A 21,651-nucleotide genomic window follows, 5' to 3' on the forward strand; every position below is an offset into this window, starting at 1 on the left:
AAGGTGATTCTAAAATTCAAATGAAACAGCAAGGGACCCTGAAGAACCAAAATAGTCTTCAACAAAGTTGGAGGATTCACAATCCTGATTCCAAAACTTACCACAAAACTATAATCAAGATAGTGTAAATTGGGGGCCAGTGGCTCATAGCTGTAATCCTAGTTACTCAGGAGGCAGAGATCAGGAGGATCAAGCTTTGAAGCCAGCCCAGGGAAATAGATCTTGAGATCCTACCTCAAAAATACCCAACACAAAAAAAGGGCTGACAGAGTGACTCAAGTGGAAGAGTGCCTGCCTAGTATCCCAGTACCCGCCCCCCAAATAAAAGACAGTATGGTACTAGTATAGGGATAGACATATAGGACATGGAACAGAATGAATCAAGACTAATGAATTTGGATTCTTATATCATTCTGTACAGAACAAAATGAACTGAAGATGGGTCAGAATTAAAACTATAAAAAATTTATGGGAAAACATAAGAGTGAATCTTTGTGACAATGGGTTAGGGCAACAGTTTTTGACACATGAGACCAAAAGCACAGGTAATGAGAGACAGATAAATTGGATTACATCAACATAAAATCTTTTTGTGCTGCAAATGATACCATCAAGAAAATGAAAAGACAACCCAAAGAATGGATGAAAATATATGCAAATCACATACTTAATAAAGGACTAGCATCCAGAACATAACCCGAACTCTTACAACTCAATAATATAAAAACTCATGTTCCAAGAGGAAATTAATCACCTGAATAGATCTATAACACAAAATGAAATTGAAGCAGCAATCAAGAGTCTCCCCAAAAAGAAAAGTCCAGGACCTGATGGATTCTCTGCTGAATTCTATCAGACCTTTAAAGAAGAACTGATACCAACCCTCTTTAAACTGTTCCACGAAATAGAAAGGGAAGGAAAACTGCCTAACACATTTTATGAAGCCAGTATTACACTTATCCCAAAACCAGGCAAAGACACCTCCAAAAAGGAGAACTATAGGCCAATCTCCTTAATGAACATTGACGCAAAAATCCTCAACAAAATAATGGCAAACCAAATTCAACAACACATCAAAAAGATTATTCACCACAACCAAGTAGGCTTCATCCCAGGGATGAAGGGGTGGTTCAACATACGAAAATCAACAAACGTAATAAACCACATTAACAGAAGCAAAGACAAAAACCACTTGATCATCTCAATAGATGCAGAAAAAGCCTTTGATAAGATCCAACACCATTTCGTGATAAAAGCTCTAAGAAAACTAGGAATAGAAGGAAAGTACCTCAACATTATAAAAGCTATATATGACAAACCTACAGCCAACATTATACTTAATGGAGAAAAACTGAAACCATTCCCTCTAAAACCAGGAACCAGACAAGGATGCCCACTATCTCCACTCCTATTCAACATAGTACTGGAATTCCTAGCCAGAGCAATTAGGCAAGAAGAAGGAATAAAAGGAATACAAACAGGTAAAGAAACTGTCAAAATATCCCTATTTGCAGACGACATGATCCTATACCTTAAAGACCCAAAAAACTCTACTCAGAAGCTCCTAAACATAATCAATAGCTACAGCAAGGTAGCAGGATATAAAATCAACATAGAAAAATCATTAGCATTTCTATACACTAACAATGAGCAAACTGAAAAAGAATGTATGAAAACAATTCCATTTACAATAGCCTCAAAAAAAAATCAAATACCTAGGTGTAAACCTAACAAAAGATGTGAATGACCTCTACAAGGAAAACTATACACTTCTGAAGAAAGAGATTGAGGAAGACTATAGAAAGTGGAGAGATCTCTCATGCTCATGGATTGGTAGAATCAACATAGTAAAAATGTCTATACTCCCAAAAGTAATCTACATGTTTAATGCAATTCCCATCAAAATTCCAATGACATTCATCAAAGAGATTGAAAAATCTACCGTTAAATTTATATGGAAACACAAGAGGCCACGAATAGCCAAGGCAATACTCAGTCAAAAGAACAATGCTGGAGGTATCACAATACCTGACTTCAAACTATATTACAAAGCAATAACAATAAAAACAGCATGGTATTGGCACAAAAACAGACATGAAGACCAGTGGAACAGAATAGAGGACCTAGATATGAAGCCACACAATTATAACCAACTTGTCTTTGACAAAGGAGCTAAAAATATACGATGGAGAAATAGCAGCCTCTTCAACAAAAACTGCTGGGAAAACTGGTTAGCAGTCTGCAAAAAACTGAAACTAGATCCATGTATATCACCCTATACCAAGATTAACTCAAAATGGATCAAGGATCTTAATATCAGACCACAAACTCTAAAGTTGGTACAGGAAAGAGTAGGAAATACTCTGGAGTTAGTAGGTATAGTTAAGAACTTTCTCAACGAAACCGCAGCAGCACAGCAACTAAGAGATAGCATAGATAAATGGGACCTCATAAAACTAAAAAGCTTCTGTTCATCAAAAGAAATGGTCTCTAAACTGAAGAGAACACTCACAGAGTGAGAGAAAATATTTGCCAGCTACACATCAGACAAAGGACTGATAACCAGAATATATAGGGAACTTAAACTAAATTCTCCCAAAACTAATGAACCAATAAAGAAATGGGCGAGTGAACTAAACAGAACTTTCTCAAAAGAAGAAATTCAAATGGCCAAAAAACACATGAAAAAATGCTCACCATCTCTAGCAATAAAGGAAATGCAAATTAAAACCATACTAAGATTCCACCTCACCCCTGTTAGAATAGCCATCATTAGCAACACCACCAACAACAGGTGCTGGCAAGGATGCGGGGGAAAAAGGAACCCTCTTACACTGTTGGTGGGAATGTAAACTAGTACAACCACTCTGGAAAAAAGTTTGGAGGCTACTTAAAAATCTAAACATTGATCTACCATATAATCCAGCAATACCACTCTTGGGGATATACCCAAAAGACTGTGACACAGGTTACTCTAGAGGCACCTGCACACCCATTTTTATTGCGGCACTATTCACAATAGCCAAGTTATGGAAACAGCCAAGATGCCCCACTACTGACGAATGGATTAAGAAAATGTGGTAGCTATACACAATGGAATTTTATGCAGCCATGAAGAAGAACGAAATGTTATCATTCGCTGGTAAATGGATGGAATTGGAGAACATCATTCTGAGTGAGGTTAGCCTGGCCCAAAAGACCAAAAACCATATGTTCTCCCTCATATGTGGACATTAGATCAAGGGCAAACACAATAAGGGGATTGGACTTTGAGTACATGATAAAAGCGAGAGCACACAAGGGAGGGGTGATGATAGGTGAGACACCTAAAAATTAGCTAGCATTTGTTGCCCTCAACACAGAGAAACTAAAGCAGATACCTTAAAAGCAACCGAGGCCAATAGGAAAAGGGGACCAGGAACTAGAGAAAAGGTTAAATCGAAAAGAATTAACCTAGAAGGTAACACACACACACAGGAAATCAATGTGAGTCAATGCCCTGTATAACTATCCTTATCTCAACCAGCAAAAACCCTTGTTCCTTCCTATTATTGCTTATACTCTCTCTACCACAAAATTAGAAATAGCAAAAAAGTTTCTGCTGGGTATTGAGGGGGTGGGGGGGAGAGGGAGGGGGGGAGTGGGTGGTAAGGGAGGGGGTGGGGGCAGGGGGGAGAAATGACCCAAGCCTTGTATACACATATGAATAATAAAACAATAAAAATAAAATAAAATAAACACTCATGTTCTTAAATAAGCTGAAAATTTGAATAGATATTTATCCAAAGAAGATCTGACATAAAAGTAACTCCCTAGGGAAATAGAAATGAAAGTACAAGAAGATACCCATTCCCATCTACTAGCATGGCTAAAATAAAGAGCTAGACAATAGCAGGTGTTGGTATGGATATGGAGAAAGTAGAACACTCATACGCTGCTCGTGTGAATGTGAAACGATGTGGATGCCGGTAAAAAGAGGAAACCATCCAAATGGCCAACAAATGGTGCACAGAAAAATAAAAAGGTTTATACTCATACAGTGGAATATTATTCAACAGCAACAGTGGTGAAGTACCGGTCACAAAGAACCGCATATGGATTGCTTCAGTTCTATGAAATGCGCAGAATGGACAAATCTACAGGCACAGGAAGCAGATCACTGGAAGGAGTGGAAAGCGAGTGCTAGTGGGTACTGGATTTCTGCTATAGGGGAAACCGTTCTAAAATTCTGTTGTGGCAATGATTGCATCACCTGGTGAATGTTCTAGAAATATTGAGATGCACACTTTCCACAGGTGAACTGTGCGGTATCTAAATGATATTTCAATAAAGCAGTTAAGATGTGTGCACATTCCATATTAATCTATTTCATACCTTTCTCTGGCTTCTTTGAGAGCAGTTTCAAGTCTCTCCACCTTCTGGTTTCCTTCCCTTAGGCAAAGCAGGAGCTGGCTCACAGTTAATTCCTCAAATTCCAAATAATTTCTGGCACCTTCTGCAGATTTGCTCCTACATTGAGACATCACATCACCACCACAGCTGGTATAAAACTTACAAAGGTTTTCATCAGAAAATGAAAATGTCAAGAATAAGAAAAGAGTTGCCCAATATAACTGAGACTAATTTACAGGAATTGCTTTCCAGAACATTCTCCAATTAATTCTCATGGATTAATCAAGTGCAGCTGGTTCTGTGACCCATCCAGCCAAGCTCTTTCATGTTTTCTGGGTGAAGCGTGAAGACTAACACAAGGCTCCAGAGAAGGTAGCCTGACAATGTGAGCACTTGTTTCTTCAAAATGGTCACTGTTTATACAACCTAAGACCACACAACCCACAGAATCAATTCAGCAGCCCTAGCTGGAGGAGCCAGCCTCTCTAGAGATCTAATCACAAAGGGGACTGCAGTCAAACAAATTATACAAGTGCATGTGGGCAGACCATTGGCCTTTCTCCAAATGGACAGAAGCTATCACATTTGCAAGTCAAGAAAAGAAAACCTGTTTTGGTTTGGTTTCAAATAATCAAAGCAGAAAAATATTGGCACTACTGTCAAATATTTTTCTCGATTTCCAAATGTGGCTGAATTAAGAGACACTTAAACCCACAACTATGACTGTAGTCACAAAAGTCATCACAGTGATGGGGATGATGCTAACAGCAGCTATTATTTTAGTCATCTACTCAAACTACCATATCTGATAAATAGCCAGGGCTGAATACCAGTTACCAAGACTCCAACGCTTTAACTCCAAACCTAGAAATCTAGCTCTGATCTCTTTTGATACTCATAAATGACACAGAGCTGTTATTATTTTAAAAAGTTAGCAGTGTAGCCCAAAAGAGGAAGTGGTCTTTGCGTGTGGATATAAATGAGGAGGAAGTGGCTTGAAACTTTCAAACACAGTTTTCTTCCTTCCTTCTACTTCCAGGAAAGTCTTCTGATATTAAAAACAGCAATTTGGGGAAAGTTGAAGCATTTCTGGCTAAAAAAGGGAATAATGCTTATTTATGCACTGTTTGATGAAAGCATATTATATAATCCTTATTTTCTCCCTGATATGAAGCCTTGGGAACATAGCTGAAAAAAGTTGTGTTAATCATTTATACATTCTTCTGTATGTATCTTTTCACAACTTATAGAAAGGTTTTCAAGTCTAGAGGGGACTGGAGGTATGGCTCAAGTGGTAGAGCACCTGCTTTGCTAACCACAAAGCCCTGAGTTCAAACCCTAGTATCACATACACGCAAAAGTCTATGAGGGAAGAGATCCAGAGAAATGTTCAGACTGACTCATAAATGGACGAATGAAGTAGCAACCTGCACACAGAGGAGGAGCTAACGACTTCCTCTGGCTGAGGGCTGAGTCAAGTGGTTGACACACTCACTTCTACTATCTCCCTCACCAAAGGCTCTCTAATTATTTAAGAAGTCTGTTTCTTAGTATCTACATGGGGCAGGTAAATCTGAGACTCCACAGATAAGATAGCTGGACACTTTTAAGAAATGCCCACAATGACTGAGAGCACTAACAACAGTTGTTACAAAAGATCATCTGGTTTGTCATTTATTTGTAATGAACAGGAAAGAGAAAATGGACACATCCCCCTTATGGAAGCTGGGCAGCCTGGTCTAGGTCAAAGAGCACTGGTAATGAGTAAACATGGGTCTTTTGACTAGGAACAAATACCTTTGTTTGATCAAGGACTAGTTTATGGAAATGAAACACCTCTATAACAGAGTAGTCAGCATTTGTAAGCCTAGCAAGGCACTAGACATTATTTTTAATTTTGCCAGATTGGGCAACATTAAATACCATTCAAATCGAATATTCTAGAAAGGCCCTGGTACAAGTTAGAGAGAAGTTACTTTTCAGCCCTTCATGTTAGACCTCCAGTACCAGGCTAAAAGTGACAAGGCTGCCCTGTCTGTGAGTCTGTCTGATCACTCTAGTCTTTCATCACATACGTGTTAATGGATGTGGAGTCCGTTTTTATGGGCCCAGGACTATTCTTGATTTCTCTTATTGACCCATCTGCTTCTCCTTCCTGTGAAAGCATAGATGAGAGGGATTTAAGCACAATATGTCAGTTAGAGAAATTCTTTGTCAAAAGAAAGAAGGACAAAAAGATCAAGAACTTTAATGATATGCAAACCAAGAAAACTAACCACCTTTTGAATGTGAAGTGGTTTAACTAGGTCATCCAACTGGAGTGGAAATTTACTCTTCCTGCAGCTGCATGTCCTGTCAGAATTATAAATATCTAGGCCAAGGCATGAAGGTTGGCCTCCTCTTGTTGAACCCAGTCAACCTGACTCCATGAAAGCTTATCTCCTCCTCTCTCTCCTTGGCATCTCCCTCGTTCCCTAGGTTAAGGTCACACAGAGCAGTGACAACTCCATGGACCTTTCCTAACAGTCCTTTAAAATGGAAAATGCTAGAATTCACCTAAGCAAAGTAGAAAAGGAGGCAGTTTTCTGTGGATGAGGCTTACAAAGCAATGTTTTTGCCAAGTTGGCTCTCGTTATAATTTGCATGCATCGCTGGCTAAGACCAAGACTTAATAGGATTTGTAAGGCAGTTCTATTCCAATAAGCTAATGAAGAAAATCTTCAAAAATGCACAAAGATGTCCTTGATATTTTGGATACACTCTTCCTAAACCATGGGCAGTGTTTTTGAGTTCACAGAAGCCAGGCAAACAAAAATTTATGCTAACAATAACTGTCACTCATCTGGGAGGCAGAAGATGATGCAAACTATGAAAGAAGCCTCCTTTGGAAACTCATGATAAAATATTTGGGCTTCCTAAATTTTATCAGTTATTTGCAGAGGGCTAACGCTCTGTGATCAAACTTAGGCTTTAGTCCCCTTTGGTCACTTGCAGAAAGGATAGTCAGCAAGGTATGCTTCAAATCTTCACTGCTCTTGAGTTTGGCCACTTATTTATTAATACATCTAAAATTTATTAGGAAGTGTGGATGACAAGGGCAGTGAGAGCCATTTTCCAACTCTATTACTCTTTAGTGCAGCAAGTGAATAAGGAAGTCCCATGCTCATATTCCAGACATATCTAGTAGCTCAGTTTTTGCAAGTTACTCTCCTCTCCTCCTGACTTATATATGTTGAACATTTCTCTCTTCAGTTAATCTCTTTTCCTATATCAGATATGTCCTTTGACAAAGATAAAATGAGCATGTCTAATACAGAGGATTGTGTTTTTCTCCCTCACTGTCCAATCTCTTTAAGTAGCTCACAAGGACAGACCCCCTACAAGATTTGTACATCTGCTTTGCTCTGTAACAGGTCTGAATACATCCAGAGACACTCCCAAAAGACCCTTTACAAGAGCCTAGGAATCAGTCCACACCACCTCACTTAACCCATTTCATTTTGGGTTGCATAGAAATTTAAGTTGGATAGCACTGGCTTCAAACTCAGTTCTCAGAGATGCCTCGTAGATGCTATTGGAAGGGAGGGAAAAATCTAGACTCCCCTCAGTCTGCCACCCTCCTCTCATTTTTAATTACCATGGTTCCTCATTTGACTTTGAAAAGACAATTCCATTATTTAAAGTGTTTAAAAGCCATTTGTTCACTACATTTGATCACAATTCTGTTCCTGAGTGAACTGCTCAACCTAGTTTTGAGATTTGGTTTGAAAAAAATGACAGAAAGTTCATGTTTGTGGTTTTTTGGGTTTTTTTTTTTTTTTGCAGTACTGGGGTTTACACTCAAGGCCTCACCATGCTTGCTAGGCAGGCACTGTACCACTTGAGCCACTCCAAGTGGTTTTTGTTTTGGGTGGGTGGGGGTTGTTTTTGCTTTTAGGGTAGTTACAAAAATACCTAATTTGCCAAGACAAGTTGGGGAAAAAGATTATAAAAGGTAACTGATATATATATATATATATATATATTTTTTTTTTTTTTTCATTTCAGCTAGGATAACTCTTGCAAGCACTATGTTACACTTTAAAAACAGGAGTAGGACTAGGGATTTGGGTCAATGGTAGAGAGCTTGCCTAGCATGCCCTGGGTTCAATCCCCAGAACCACTCCCCTCCAAAAAAAATTTTGGAAGAGACAAAAGGGAGCAAGAGTTACAGAGCAGCCTAAAAATAATAAAAATGGGGTTAGCAATTTAATGCTGCTATACTGCAGTTTCCTCATTATTGGGCTTCCCTGTGTTGACAAATGATAGTGGTATTTTTTTCATCTGTCTGGATGACGCTTTATAGTTTGTTTACAACAGAAGTGCAACCAAAACTCTTACAACCATCCTAATTTCAACAAAGGAGTCTTCTGCGGAGCCTCTGGAGTTGACCTTGAGCTGTAATTCTGAGACGATGCCCAGTAGGTCGGCCTTCTCAGCCTGAAGGCGGGCCACCTGTGTCTTTAGCTGCTCTGCTTCCTGTTCTGCTTCTGCCTTGGGAGGCCTAGAGTCACCATTGGGGTCCTAGAAATGACAGGGAATAAAGTGAATACACAAATCAAACTAAGGGCCTACCCATCAAACTCAGAAATCCCCCCAGCACAAAAAGGCGGTTTCTTAATATTTCTTTTGTTTTTTTTTTTTTCTTCTTCTTCTTCTCTTTTTTTTTTTTTTTTTGTTTGTTTGTTTGTTTGAGATGGGGGTCTCACTATGTAGCTCAAGTTGGCCCGGAACTTGCTATATAGCCTAAGCTGGCCTTGAACTTGTAATCCCCCTGCCTCAGACTTCTGAGTGCTGGGATTACAGGCATGTACCACCACACCTGGTCTTCTCCTATCCTTTAAAGATTGTAGCTCTTACTTGACAATTTATTCTGACATATTATCATTTAAAATGGAAATCTGGGAGCTGGGGGTAGAGCTCAATAGTGGAGTGCTTGCCTAGCATGCACAAGGCCCTGAGGTTCAATCCCCAGCACCATAAAATAAAATGGAATTTTTATACTATTTCGTTTTAGTAAATAATAACTTTATGACACAAAAGAAAGGATTCCATGGCACATTGGAATAACTAACCAAACTTTGAGTAACCTCGTAAGTTATAGTTTGAAATTCCAGAAAACAAGGACAAAAAGCTGTTATAATTCAACCTCCTTCTTATGTTTTTCCTTCCCACAAATGGCCACTTACCCCGCTCTCCCCACACCCCTCAGATCTAGTTCAAAACCAAAGCATCAAGGATGTTACTTGGCAACAGTAAGTCACATGAAAAATCTCAAATTCTCCCAATGTTAGTAGATGGGTATAACCCAATGGTAAGGAAAACCTTAAGTTTCCACATGCACAAATGTGAATAATCAGCATCAATATTCCACTAGTGTCAAAAAAAATATTCCACTAGTGTCAAGCATGAGTTGTTTACCCAATTGTAATGACTGCAGAGGACAGTTACAGGAGAAAGACCCTGCTCAGGTGTGGCACTTTTACTTGGGAGCAGGGACAACAGATGTAGTCTACATCTGCTAACCACTGCGGATTTGATCTTGAGCAGACTCCCTGAAGTTCTGGCCTTGGAACTATGTAGCACCACATAGTCCATGGTCTCTGCCAGTGGTGACCTCCATGTCTCTGCTGGTTCCCTCCCCAGAAAACCTATATGGTCCTTATGTGCATGTCACCAATTCCCTTTCCAAACCTTAATTGCGGTGCCCCAACAATATCAGAAAACTACAACAGATAGACACAGTCCTTCACCTTAATAGTTCAAGGTAAAATAACAAATACCTGCAGACCAGCTTTTAAAGAAAAGTCTTAACTGCCCTCAGGAATTTATAGTATAATTAAATACCATCTATAGATTATTTAAACAAGTAATTTAAATAAGTGATCTCACACTTGTAGTCAATGTTGCCCTAGTGTTTTTGGGGGGGGGGTGGTACTGGGGTTTGAACTGAGGGCTTCACACTTGCTAGGCAGATGCTTTACCACTTGAGGCTCTCCACCAGCCCATGTCCTGGAGTTTTATTCCTTCCCTTTCCCTGCCCTCTCTGAGAGATTTCCCAAGGAACATAAAAATGCCCTCAAGGCTCATGGTTGAACCAAAGAGGTGTCGATTTGGATGGGTGGACCATAAACCAACTAGTTCCTAAAATATTTTAAAATGGAGGCACAGGTATTGACTTTCTTCACACTACAGGGGCAATGTTCTTCATGTGGAGCTATCCCTTGTTGGGGAACCATTACAGGCCTCAGAGAAAAGCAACTCATTGTGAACCCAGGGATTCAGGTCAATGAGGAAGGTCAGAAGTCTGTGTGAGCTACCTCAGTGAGGACTCAAAGGAAAGAACAAACTTGAAGAATGAAAATGGTATTCGAATCAGGAAGTAGACTAGGCAGGTAAAGGCAAAACTACACCTTATTAGGAATCTTCAGTCTTAGCCTCTGTACCCTCTTGACTTCTCAAAGGACATTTTTAGAATGGTGCTGGGGATTGGGCCCAGGGCCTTACACATGCCAGGCAAGCGCTGTGGTTTATTTTTTCAAAATCTCCTGCAACTCCATTATCACTACATGTCACTTTTGAGCCCTTACCATTGACCTTCCCATAACACAATTTATCTTTTCATGTATTTGTAAAGGCTTTCCATTTCATTTTCCTGAAAATGTACCGCTGTCCAGGTTAATGTGTCAGCTAGAATTCCAGAAGGAATGTTTATCTATGGTCTTTACCTGGCCATTTATACAATTAAAAGTTACAAAGTACTCTCTGGAGATCATTTTAATGCATAATTGGGTGAAATCAGGCAGAGTCACTCACACCTCAGCTCACACTGAGGATGGAAAGGCAGACCTCCACGGGAAATGCCTACTCTGGCTCCCGTGAGGCTCAGAACACATGAGAAGCCTTGCTGGCTTGTGGGGAGGGGGTTTCCTATGTTCTCATCTGTAGGAAACAGCACCAAGGATGGGTGGCATGAGAGAGAACAGTCAGAAGAGGCCTTAGCTTTACTAAGTCAGGAAGATGAGGACTCAATAAAAATCTCTCCAAAGGATCCATGAAATAAAAACTAAAGAAAAGGCAGGGAGGCAATGGGGCGGATGGAGTAGCTCAGACTGGTGGGAAAAGGCTGATGGCCAAGGGTTCAAAAGCAGTTCATTTCTTCTTCCCACCCCCCCACCCCCGAGCCCCGGGTCCTGCTCCAACCTCGTGCCCATCGGTCATCTGCCTTGAAAGCAGCTGACAGAGCTCCAGCTTCTGTCTCAACAGCTCCCAATTGTGGAGCCTCCCAGGAAAACCTGTGGGCAGATTATCTCAAAAGACAAAGTGTTCTAGAAGCTTCCTTCTTGGCTTCAATGTGATAGGTCCCAGCAGACAGGAGCCAACTGTCAACTCACCTCCCAAAAGCCAAAAAAGGAAAATAATGTAAGATATTTTCTTTCAGAGAGTAGGAAATTATTCATATGTTCCAGGTGATCATTTCTTCAAAGAATTCTACCTCAAAAATATTCAACTAATGAGAGACTCCTACCCCCACCAAGGAAACAACTTAATGTTCTTTGAACTCCGTAAGACAGGTTGAAGGATTAGGCGAGATAAATCTTATCAAGAATGACACATGTCCAATACGAATATAAATGACTCAAGCAGAATGTTTTCCTCATCCTGTGAGCAGGGGAAGATGAATAAGAGTGTTGATTTAAGTGATCTTTTTTTATAGTTCCCTGAACAATGTTTCATCTTTATCCTCTGTCATCCCTCCCTTTGAATTATTTTCTATTTTATTTCTTGTTTCCATTCTTTATCCATCCAAAAATGTAGAGATCAACAAACTTCAAGGTAAAGTCTCAAGAAAGAAAACAAACAAAACATTGATTTCTGGAATAAATCCCTCCTTAACCAACCCAGTGCTCCCTCCTCCAAAGGGTTAAGTCCAGGTTTGGAAGAACGTGGATGGCAGATGTCAATGCAAACAAACAACAGCCAGCAAGGCTGGAGGCTCAGCAAGAACTTCCAATGTGTCCTGGTTTGGTTTTCATTAACACCTTTGATCCACTCTTGGGTATGAATACATTTCCTTTGTTCTTTGGGTCAACAAAAACAAGTCTTCTTCCCTCTTTACCATGGAAACCAAACAGCCAGCCTCCTATTGCAAGATGGCTTTTGCCAAGACATTTTTTTTCTAAAGGAACATGTGAAATAAATAATCTCTATTTCAGACTGAGAGAAAGGACAAGGTCAAGAAATAAAATTTAGAGTAATAGATTTAAAAAAAACAATTTTATATTAAAGACAAACTAAAGACTACCAAGTGGGTGGTTCCACGCAGAGGTCTGTATGCACCATCTGCAGTGAAGGCAAGGCGTCGATTTATGATCTCAATATTTTTTTGACTTGAGTCAATATGGAAAAAGTCTCAAAAATTTCTTTCCTCCAACAGAGATTATACTTGATCTTTAAAATCACAAGCGATCTTTTCAGCAAAACACTTCTTTCAAGACCTGCAAAACGCCAGTCCAGCCTGAATCATGAAAGGCATTGATCTAGGAGTCTAGACAATTAAGATTCTATAGCAAATATTAAGAAAATCAAATCAGAGTTGCTCAGTTTGCTCACCGCAAATGACCTTTCCAGTTTCCCTTTTAGTTTTCCCAGCTCTTCCTTCAGTTTCTCATTTTCACGAGTCAAAGCTGTCAGTCGCTCTTTGGCTTCCTTGCTCTGTATCTCAAAGAGCTGGCGTTCCTCCTTCTGTTTTTCTGTCCAGGCTGAAAGCTCCTCAAATCTCCCTTTCATAGCTTGATTATTTAGCTTCATGGCTTCTGTGTAGAGTACAGAGGAAGGAAGTCATAATCAGGAGAACGTATGGAATTTCACGAACCAAACCTCCCCATTGCCCATTTTACTATAAGGCTCTGATCTAAATATGCTTTATTTGGCCTGGGTCAAGGGTCAGCAGGAAAAAAAGACTATAGTGAGCCCAGGTGTGGTGGTGCATGCCTATAATCTCACCTACTTCAGAGGAAGAGATAGGAGGATCACAGCTTGAGGCTGACTTGGGTAAAGGTATGAGACTCTATCTGAAAAACAAATTAAAAGCAAAAGGACTGAGGGGAGTAGCTCAAGTGGTGGTGGGGTGCCTAGCAAGTGGGAGGCCCTGAGTTCAGTCTTTAGTACCACCAAAAAAAAATCTGTCTATCTATCTATCTATAAATAGATAGATAGATAGATAGATATTTATAGTGATATGAGATGTGAGTGATTTATAGTGATGTGAGATGTGAGTGATTTTGCTTCCAGACAGGACTAAAGCACTTAGCATCATATCTAGTCCTTAAAAGCATCAAGAAAAGCCAGGCATCGTTGCCCACATCTGTAATCCCAGCCCTTGGAAGCCTGGGGCAGGAGGAGCCTGTTTGAGGGCAGCCTGGACTACATAGAGAGACCCTGTCTCAAAAAAACCCACAAAGTTCCAAGAAAATAGAATTGATTTGGGTACCTTCATATAGCACAAATCCCCATTAATCACTAGGATGCTGATTAAACCACCAGTTCTACCAAAATCTATGGTTTGAGATATCAGAATACTCTGCTTGCTTGCTTGCTTTTGAGATAGAGTCTCACCTTGTTTCCCAGGCTGCCCTGGAACTCCCAATCCTTGGAGTGCCCCACCCTGTCTGGCACAATGCTTTCTTTTCCTAGGTGATACTCAGGGTTAGCTGTGTTCTTAGCAAGGCTTCCTCTCTTTTTCCTCTCAAAGGTCTAAATATCATTGTGCTATTTCCCTGAGATGGTGCTAGGGACCCTCCTAGGGGATGTTAGACAAGCACTCCACCACTGTGCTACACCCCAGCCCCAAGACAGAACACTTTTTATTCTTACCTGTACCCAGAAATAAAGACAGAAAGCCCTTTATCCCTGCCAAGGGCTACCCTGTGCTGTTTCTTCTCCAGGAAAGCAGACTGAAGGGCACCCGCCGAGGAGCCTTGTTTGGGGGGACCCTGCATCACGAGGGCTTGCTGACCAGGGATATGGGGTGGCTCACCTTTCAGCTGGTGGTTCTCCACCAGGAGATCCCTCATCTGCTGCAGCAGTTCCTCTGGGGTGAACGTGTCCAGGCTGGGGTGAGCCAGGTGTGGGGGTCCATTTCCTGGGGCTTCACTGGGACTGTCCCCCTTTTCAGTCAGGCAGCTCAGAGGTTGGTGGGACATAGCAGCAGGTCCTGTGGAAAAGCCACAAACTGAAAATATAGTTGTCCCTCCTCTCCTAGGATCTCCGTGAGTCCCACAAGTAACATAGAAAATGACTAATATTTACTCCCAAAGTTGCCAACCTTCCCTCCAATTGTATTTCATATATTTTTGATTCTTCCTTTAACACAAAAGGCATGGCCCAGCTTCAGGGAAATACGTGCATGCATGTACTTTCCTGTGTGCCTGGGTATATGAAGGGGCCCAGTGAGGAGCTGGGAACAGAGGAAGAGGGCTTCAGCATCATGGTGATGAGGATGCTTTTGTAGGCATGGACAAAGTAACATTAAATAAAACTCCCCCCTGGCTAGTGGTAGAGAGACTGCCTAGCAAGCATGAGGCTCTGAATTCAAACCCCAGTATTGCCAATAATAATAATAATAATAATCCCCCTACAAATCTTTAATTTTGAACTTTCTTATTTTGAGTGAACTGTATGGTAGGTGAATTATATACCAATGAAGCTGTTAAAAATCTCCACATTTTATTACTTATGATATTGATTAAAAAGAAAGGGAGAAGTAACTTTTTTCTAGTGCTTACTCCGTGCTGAAACACTATCAGACATCCTCTGTTCATCAAAACATTGCTGGTTACCTATTTTCACAGTGAGGAAACTGAGTTCATGGATGCTCAGCTTGTCCAAGGTCAACACGTGACATATGACATAGGCAGGCATCAAGGAGGCACCACAACCCAGTCTGACAACACAGTAAAGGTAGTGCTGACTGCTTGGGCACACAGTGAACACAGACTAAGACCTTTGTTCAGGGACTGCATGCTCTGAAAAGGTTTCTACACACACCACTCTAGTTTGTAGAGTCTCAAGTTTTTGCCCAGTTTGGCCCAAGATCCTCCTAGCAATCTGCCACCTGTGCCTCCCACCTAGCTGGGACTCAGCTAACTTTGCTAACTTTGTTGTCTAGGTTGGTCTCAATCAGTGACCCTCCCTATCTCCACCCCTAGAATAGCTGGGATTAGAGATATGCACCACCATGCCTGGCCACATGCCAACTTTAAATCCATCTATGTAACAAATAGGATTAAGCAATGGTACTGCTGTACAACTGTGAACCTTTTTTTCTGTTTGTTTTGGCTTTTTGAAACACAGTCTTATCATAGCCCAGACTAGCCTGGAATTTCCTATATAGCCCAGGCTGGCATGGACCCCGTGATTCCCTGCTTCTGCCTCCCGAGTACAGGGATTACAGGCATGTATTACCACACATGGCTTGTGAACCTCTTGTATCTATGTTTTACATAACCAAATTTAGAAAAGAATTATCATGAGATTGTTTTCCAACACTTAGCACTAGGAGACAAAAATAGACTGCTTTTTTCCCTAAAAAATGCAATTTGGATAAATTGTCAGTTACTGACTTTCCATAAAATTCAGTTTTTCACAGAATGATCTTGCTGCTAACATTTCATATAAATGAGGTTTTATTGAATAACCATGTTCCTACTTATTTTTGCAGAGGAATGCTAAAATTCTAGGTAAGAGGTCTAAAAATGAAGTCCTTGTAACATCGATCATTTATCTGCCAACATGAAAGTTCCTTACATATACGGTGATTATACTGCACTCTGCAAAGACCATGGCAACATTTAACAGACATTTTCTTTTTTTTTGATTTGATGGAACCCAGGGCCCCTGAAATACCAAGCATGTGCTCTACCATGAGCTACATCCCCCGCCTAACATTTTAAAAAGCGTACAAGTAGGTATCTGGAGATGTGTCTGGTTTCATCTTATTATGTCACAAGTTTCTTCTTAGTGCTCTTTCCAAGAGAGAATGAAAAGAAAGGGTGGGAAAGAGAAAGAAAGAAAAGGGAAGGAGATGTTTCCTTTTCTTCTCTTCCTCACCTTCCTCTGCACCTTCACCAAGTCTATAGATATAAACACGATAAAGTTAAATGTGTTCTTCCAACTTTTGCAGGGCTTCCAACTTTTGCAGGCTGCTCAGATTTTATAAGGACACTGGAAAAGGGTGGGGTTGTACGAAGGGACACAGTAGAAAAACCACTTATACCAGTTGCTGAACCTGTGGCCTTGGGAAGTTGCCTAACCTCTTGTGGTTATTTCCTGATTTACCTATCAAATGGTGACCCTGATGGCTGCTTTCAGCTCTGCAACCCTGTAAGGAGTATTAAACTTCTAGTAAGATCACAGTCCCAGAAAAGAGAGAAAAAGTCACAGCTCCATCTTCACCCTTCCACTGACACCCCGGTATCCTCACAGGCATGCTCTCATCTCATGAAAACGTATGCCTATCTTGGTAACTGTGAACTCTTCGTTACTCAATATTATTAGGAAAAATGATTTTGTAGTTCAAATGCCCCAGTAAATAAGAAGTGAACATGGACGGCAAACATAACCATTGCAAATACTACCAACAATTTACTTATTTAAAATTGAAAAGCAATTTAATGTAAGTTTGGAAGATTCAAAGGGTACTTTTTTTAGAATTATTTTTCTTTTTCTATTTTTGGAGTACTAGGATTGAACCCAAGGCCTCACGCCTGCTAGACAAGCACTCTATGTCTTCAGCCACACCCCCGTCCTGAGACTAGTCTAAGGGGATCACTGAGTTACCACTGAACAGTACACAGGTGAATTATCTACTGCTAGAATGCTGGTAAGAGAAAGCTTCATTCTTTAAGTCTTTAAACTTCATCTTGAACAACTTTGAATTGGGCAAACATGAACACAAACCTTTGCACAGATCTTCGTAGGTTACAGAAATTAGAACAGTCATTTATACCAAGGTTCTATCACATAACATAATTTCTCACAATAATCCAGATGATCCAGATCTCAATCATGTCATTTCTGAGCAAAGGTGATATTTAAGGATAGAAGGAGGCATGAATTGAGCATAGGGTTTGTCACATTTTCACTAATTAGGAAGACTGAGAAGTAGGTGATAGGTGGAAGGTCAAAGCAAAATCTCCTAGCTTTTATTCCCAGATCTGCTGCCTGAATTCCTAACTATACATATTCTTACTCTTCATTCTAAAAGTCATGCAATTAATGACTTGTCCTTGTAGACACAGGCATAAGTCTCATTCCTGAGTTGGCCAGAGATAGATAATCTAATTCTACTTCTTGTTCAATGCAAGAACGTGTTGTCTGGTTTCCATGGTGCATGGTCATACAGAATAGTCTTGGATATTCAATGACAGAGCACTGATCACAGCAGGCCCTGTCTTTTCCATTACAGGATGGCTTTGATTGCCAGAAAGTCCTGTGTGTCAAAGAGAATCTGCCTTACACTGGCTTCCACCCACTGGGTGCAAAATAAACTTAAGCCCTTACCCTAGTGTAGGTGAGTCTTCAAATTTGCTAATGAAGTTTTCACAGGCTCAATCTCTCCTGGGATAAGTTAGCTTTGATCAGAGCCAATAGTTGGCTATGAGCAAATTCTGGTTTGGGTTCACAGAGGGACCAAGGGAGAGAGCAAGATTCCATCAGCACTCAGAATTCACACGTATCCTCCTAATGGAGCAAAAGAAGCCCTATCATGATAAGCTAAAAACACTAGGTTAATTTTGGCTCTTACTATATACAGAAAACGGAAACAGTTGAGCTGGGCACCAAGGCAGTAACCTGGGAATAAAGCTTGCTTCTTCTGTTCCCCCAAATCTAATTGGCCATCGAATCCAGTCACTTCCACCTCCAAAATGCTCCTAAACCCCACCTCCTCTCCATCCGCATAGGCTGAGCTCAGGCCCTTATTTGTCTGCTGAGCTCCATAGGGTTTCTGCCTATGTTATCTACTGCTATATTCCTAGCACTGACATCATTATACGGAAAAGTACAGCAGATATTGTTGAGTGAATTTTAACAGCCTCCTAAGTAATCTGACTTTCATTTTCCATTTCAATTCCATTGTCTCCTTCATGTTTTCTCTTGTAATAGGAGATAATTTGCCCAAGTACAACCATTCTCACTGAAGACAGTTTGAGCAAGACAAAGAAGGCATTTCAGGGTTTGAGTTCAATTTCTTGATGCATCTGTGTCTTCTTCTGTCACCCAACCACTGCACCACATCAAAGGGCTCATAGTTCCTTGCATTCTTAGCCTCTGTGTCCTTCCCTCTCCTTTGTCCTCTGCCTGAAATATCTGGCTCCCTTTGCTCTGGCAAAGTTCCTCTGGACAGTTCAATGTTCAGCTCAAACATGGAGTCCTGTATCAAGTGAACTCTTCCTGTGTCAAGTGAACTCTTCCTGTGTCAAATGATCATTTTGCAGTTCTACCTCCTTGGCCCTTCTACTTGCCTCCTTGGCAAATTCTGCCATCATCTTATGCCCACCTATTTTCTCTCCATCTTCTAACTAGAGTCTGGCACACAGCAGGCTCTCAGTAGGTGTTTATTAAAATGAAATTAAAATACAGCATAATGAGGTACTTTAAAGTCTAATACCTAAAAATGCTTTCTGCTGTGCGAGTAGCAAACCCGCCATGCTAGTACAAGTTTTCTTACAGTTCTATGGCATGCATTACCAGATTCTTGAAGTCAACTTCTAAAACTTACTTTAACAATCAGAACTGCTTTTTATATCATTGCAAATAATATCACTGGATATTATTTCATAATACATACTTGCAACATTCCATCATCATACACATGCTAAAGTAGAAACAATGAAAACTTCCTAAAGAATAGATTTTAATTTTTTGGAAAATGATCAATTTCTTTTTCTTTGCATTTTGGTTTCACTGTTCCATAAATTCTAAAGAACTTATTAAATATTAAATATGTCAAGTCTCTATAAAACTCAGGAAAGCAGGTTTAGAGACCAGTAGGTATATTTCTTTCTAGAACACCTACGTGCTACTACTTAAGGAAGGGGGCAGGAGCGTCATGAGGAAGGTCATATGATGTCCAATTCCTTTCAAGAAGTTATTTGGGGGAGGGCTAGATTCCATAGCATAATATGCAACCCAAAGGTTGTTGTAAAAAAGGTACTGTGACTCTCATGGTGTACACGACACATAAAGAACCCCAGAACTGGCTCAGTATAAAAAGAGATCAACAAACACCCACAGACTCAAGTCAATCCTCCTCCTCTCTGTACAGTCCACACAGAAACTTCACTTGTCCTATCCATTACAGGGCAGTCCTTGGCCTTGGCCTCTGCTCTGGGCCCTCTCAGCCCAATACAAACAGACTACTCCTGGGAACCAGCCTGGCTCCCTATCTCTTCTCTTCCTAGGTCAAACGGGTAGGTGGCTGCCTGGATTAACAGTGTGGCCTTACTAGCCAGTTCTGAAGGATTTGGGTGTCTTAGCACTGCCTCACTTATTTTCCTAAGGCTTTAGTTTTCCATATCGTCTTTAAACCACTCCATAGCATACATTTCCATACAACACTACTCCTGGTGGGTGGAGGCCAGGCCAAAAGCTAGGTTTCATTTTCTCGGCCTCCTCCACTGCCTCCTGCTTACATAGTTTCAAAGCTAAAAGCAATTCTTGAAGGTTCTCAGCCTCATCAAATATTCATTCATATCCTCTCTCTCTCTCTCTCTCTCTCACACACACACACACACACACACACACACACACACACTCCTCTCTCAGGCATAAGGGTTTCGTGTGCATTTGCCTGGGCTGTCCACCACCGCCCACCACGTTGGATAGGGTCATTATTCCTTGCAGTTCCTGGGCCACCTCATTACCAGAGTATTTTCAAGTCTTCCAAAGGTGTACCTTTAACCACTTCCTTCTTATAATCAGGAACTGGCTGCATAACCACTCTAAACCTGCAGAAGGGACGTCACCCTCAAACCACCTCGGTGACCTGCAGAGAAGTCACCTGCAGACAGCAGAGCCCGTGGTATTTTCACCATTCAAGGGAACGGGGACCCCTTGAGGTAGCCGTCTGTCCCCACCATCCTCTGCCCCGTTGCCCTTTCACACCAGGTCAAGATCGACTAGGGCCTGGAAATCTTCCCATGACAGCAGTCCCGCGGGAGGGACACGCCACCCTTAGCCACCGTCACCCTGGCAGGCTCGGGGCCGCAGGCAATCAGGCAGCGGGAACCACTTCCAGAGCCAACCAGAGGAAAGAAAGAGCCACCCCAATTATCTACTCCTGTTCGCCCCTGTCCCGGCTCACCGGCCGCCGCGATCGGCTTGTCTCGGGATCACTGCTTCCTCGGCATCGCGCCCTGGAGGGCAGCTCCCGACCCGGATGCGGACGCCGGCCCGGCGACCTGCTGGGTGGGGGCGGCGGCGGCCTGCGAGGGGCTGATGCACCGACTCACTACCCGCCCGGCGCCGCTCAGCTGACCGCAGCGCCCCGCCGGGGAATTTCCCAGGCCACGCCCCCTGGGACCACGCCCCACGGGCACGCCCCAGGCCTGGCCACGCCCCCAACGTCCCGCCCCTCCCTCCTCGTCTCTGCGTGCGCCGGACCGTCGCATCCCGCGGCTCGCGCAGGGCCCCACAAGGAGCCAAGAAAACGGGGAGAACGAAGAGGGGGTCAGACAGATGGGATTAATTAAAATAAACGATTAATTAGACCCAGTGTTCGGAGTCGGGCTTGCCTGGGTCTTGCTCGTGAGGTCCCTGTAGGAGAACAGCGGACCACAGGGGGTCGCTGCGCCCCTCAGAGCAGGAGGAAACCTGGCACCCTCAAAATGGTATCTTCATCTGTGTTTTGGTTTTGAAACCTTCCTTCTAGGTATAGGTAACCGTACGCATATATTGCTTTACACCCAATCTCCACCCCCAACTCCCCCTTTCTTTTGTCCTTAATTAAAACACAGAAAAAGCCTGCAGAATGCTTCTCTGGAGCTTGTTCTCCCAGATTCGTTGTCGCCTGGGTGCTAAGGATGACCCAGGCAGGTGAGATTGGCAGTCCTCGCTGCTGGGGACGTACTGATGCACTGTACTAAGGAGGGAGGGCGCCTCTGCTTTGTACGGTAGAATGAAAGGGTAGAAAGCCACAGCAGGAGAGCAGAACCGCCC

General features: G+C 41.8%; 1 protein-coding gene across 7 annotated transcripts in view; it reads right to left on the reverse strand.

The window, feature by feature from the left end:
- Positions 1–20,979, reverse strand: part of LOC109679005 (optineurin-like) — a 41,050-nt gene extending 20,071 nt beyond the window's left edge. The window contains exons 1-6 of one of the 7 annotated variants that reach the window (XM_074056640.1): positions 20,798–20,979; positions 14,471–14,647; positions 13,045–13,247; positions 8,824–8,955; positions 6,468–6,547; positions 4,375–4,509 (exon numbers count right to left, since the gene is read on the reverse strand). In XM_074056640.1, coding sequence (XP_073912741.1) covers positions 4,375–4,509; positions 6,468–6,547; positions 8,824–8,955; positions 13,045–13,247; positions 14,471–14,636 — 716 coding nt within the window. In that variant the 5' untranslated portion in view covers positions 14,637–14,647; positions 20,798–20,979. Of the gene's footprint in view, positions 1–4,374; positions 4,510–6,467; positions 6,548–8,772; positions 8,956–13,044; positions 13,248–14,470; positions 14,648–20,797 lie in introns of all 7 variants that reach the window. The other 6 variants (XM_074056638.1, XM_074056639.1, XM_074056637.1 and 3 more) reach the window with 6 other exon arrangements.
- Positions 20,980–21,651: the final 672 nt, after the last annotated feature.

The sequence above is a fragment of the Castor canadensis genome, chromosome 15 (genome assembly GCF_047511655.1).
Source record: "Castor canadensis chromosome 15, mCasCan1.hap1v2, whole genome shotgun sequence".
Lineage (NCBI taxonomy): Eukaryota > Metazoa > Chordata > Mammalia > Rodentia > Castoridae > Castor > Castor canadensis.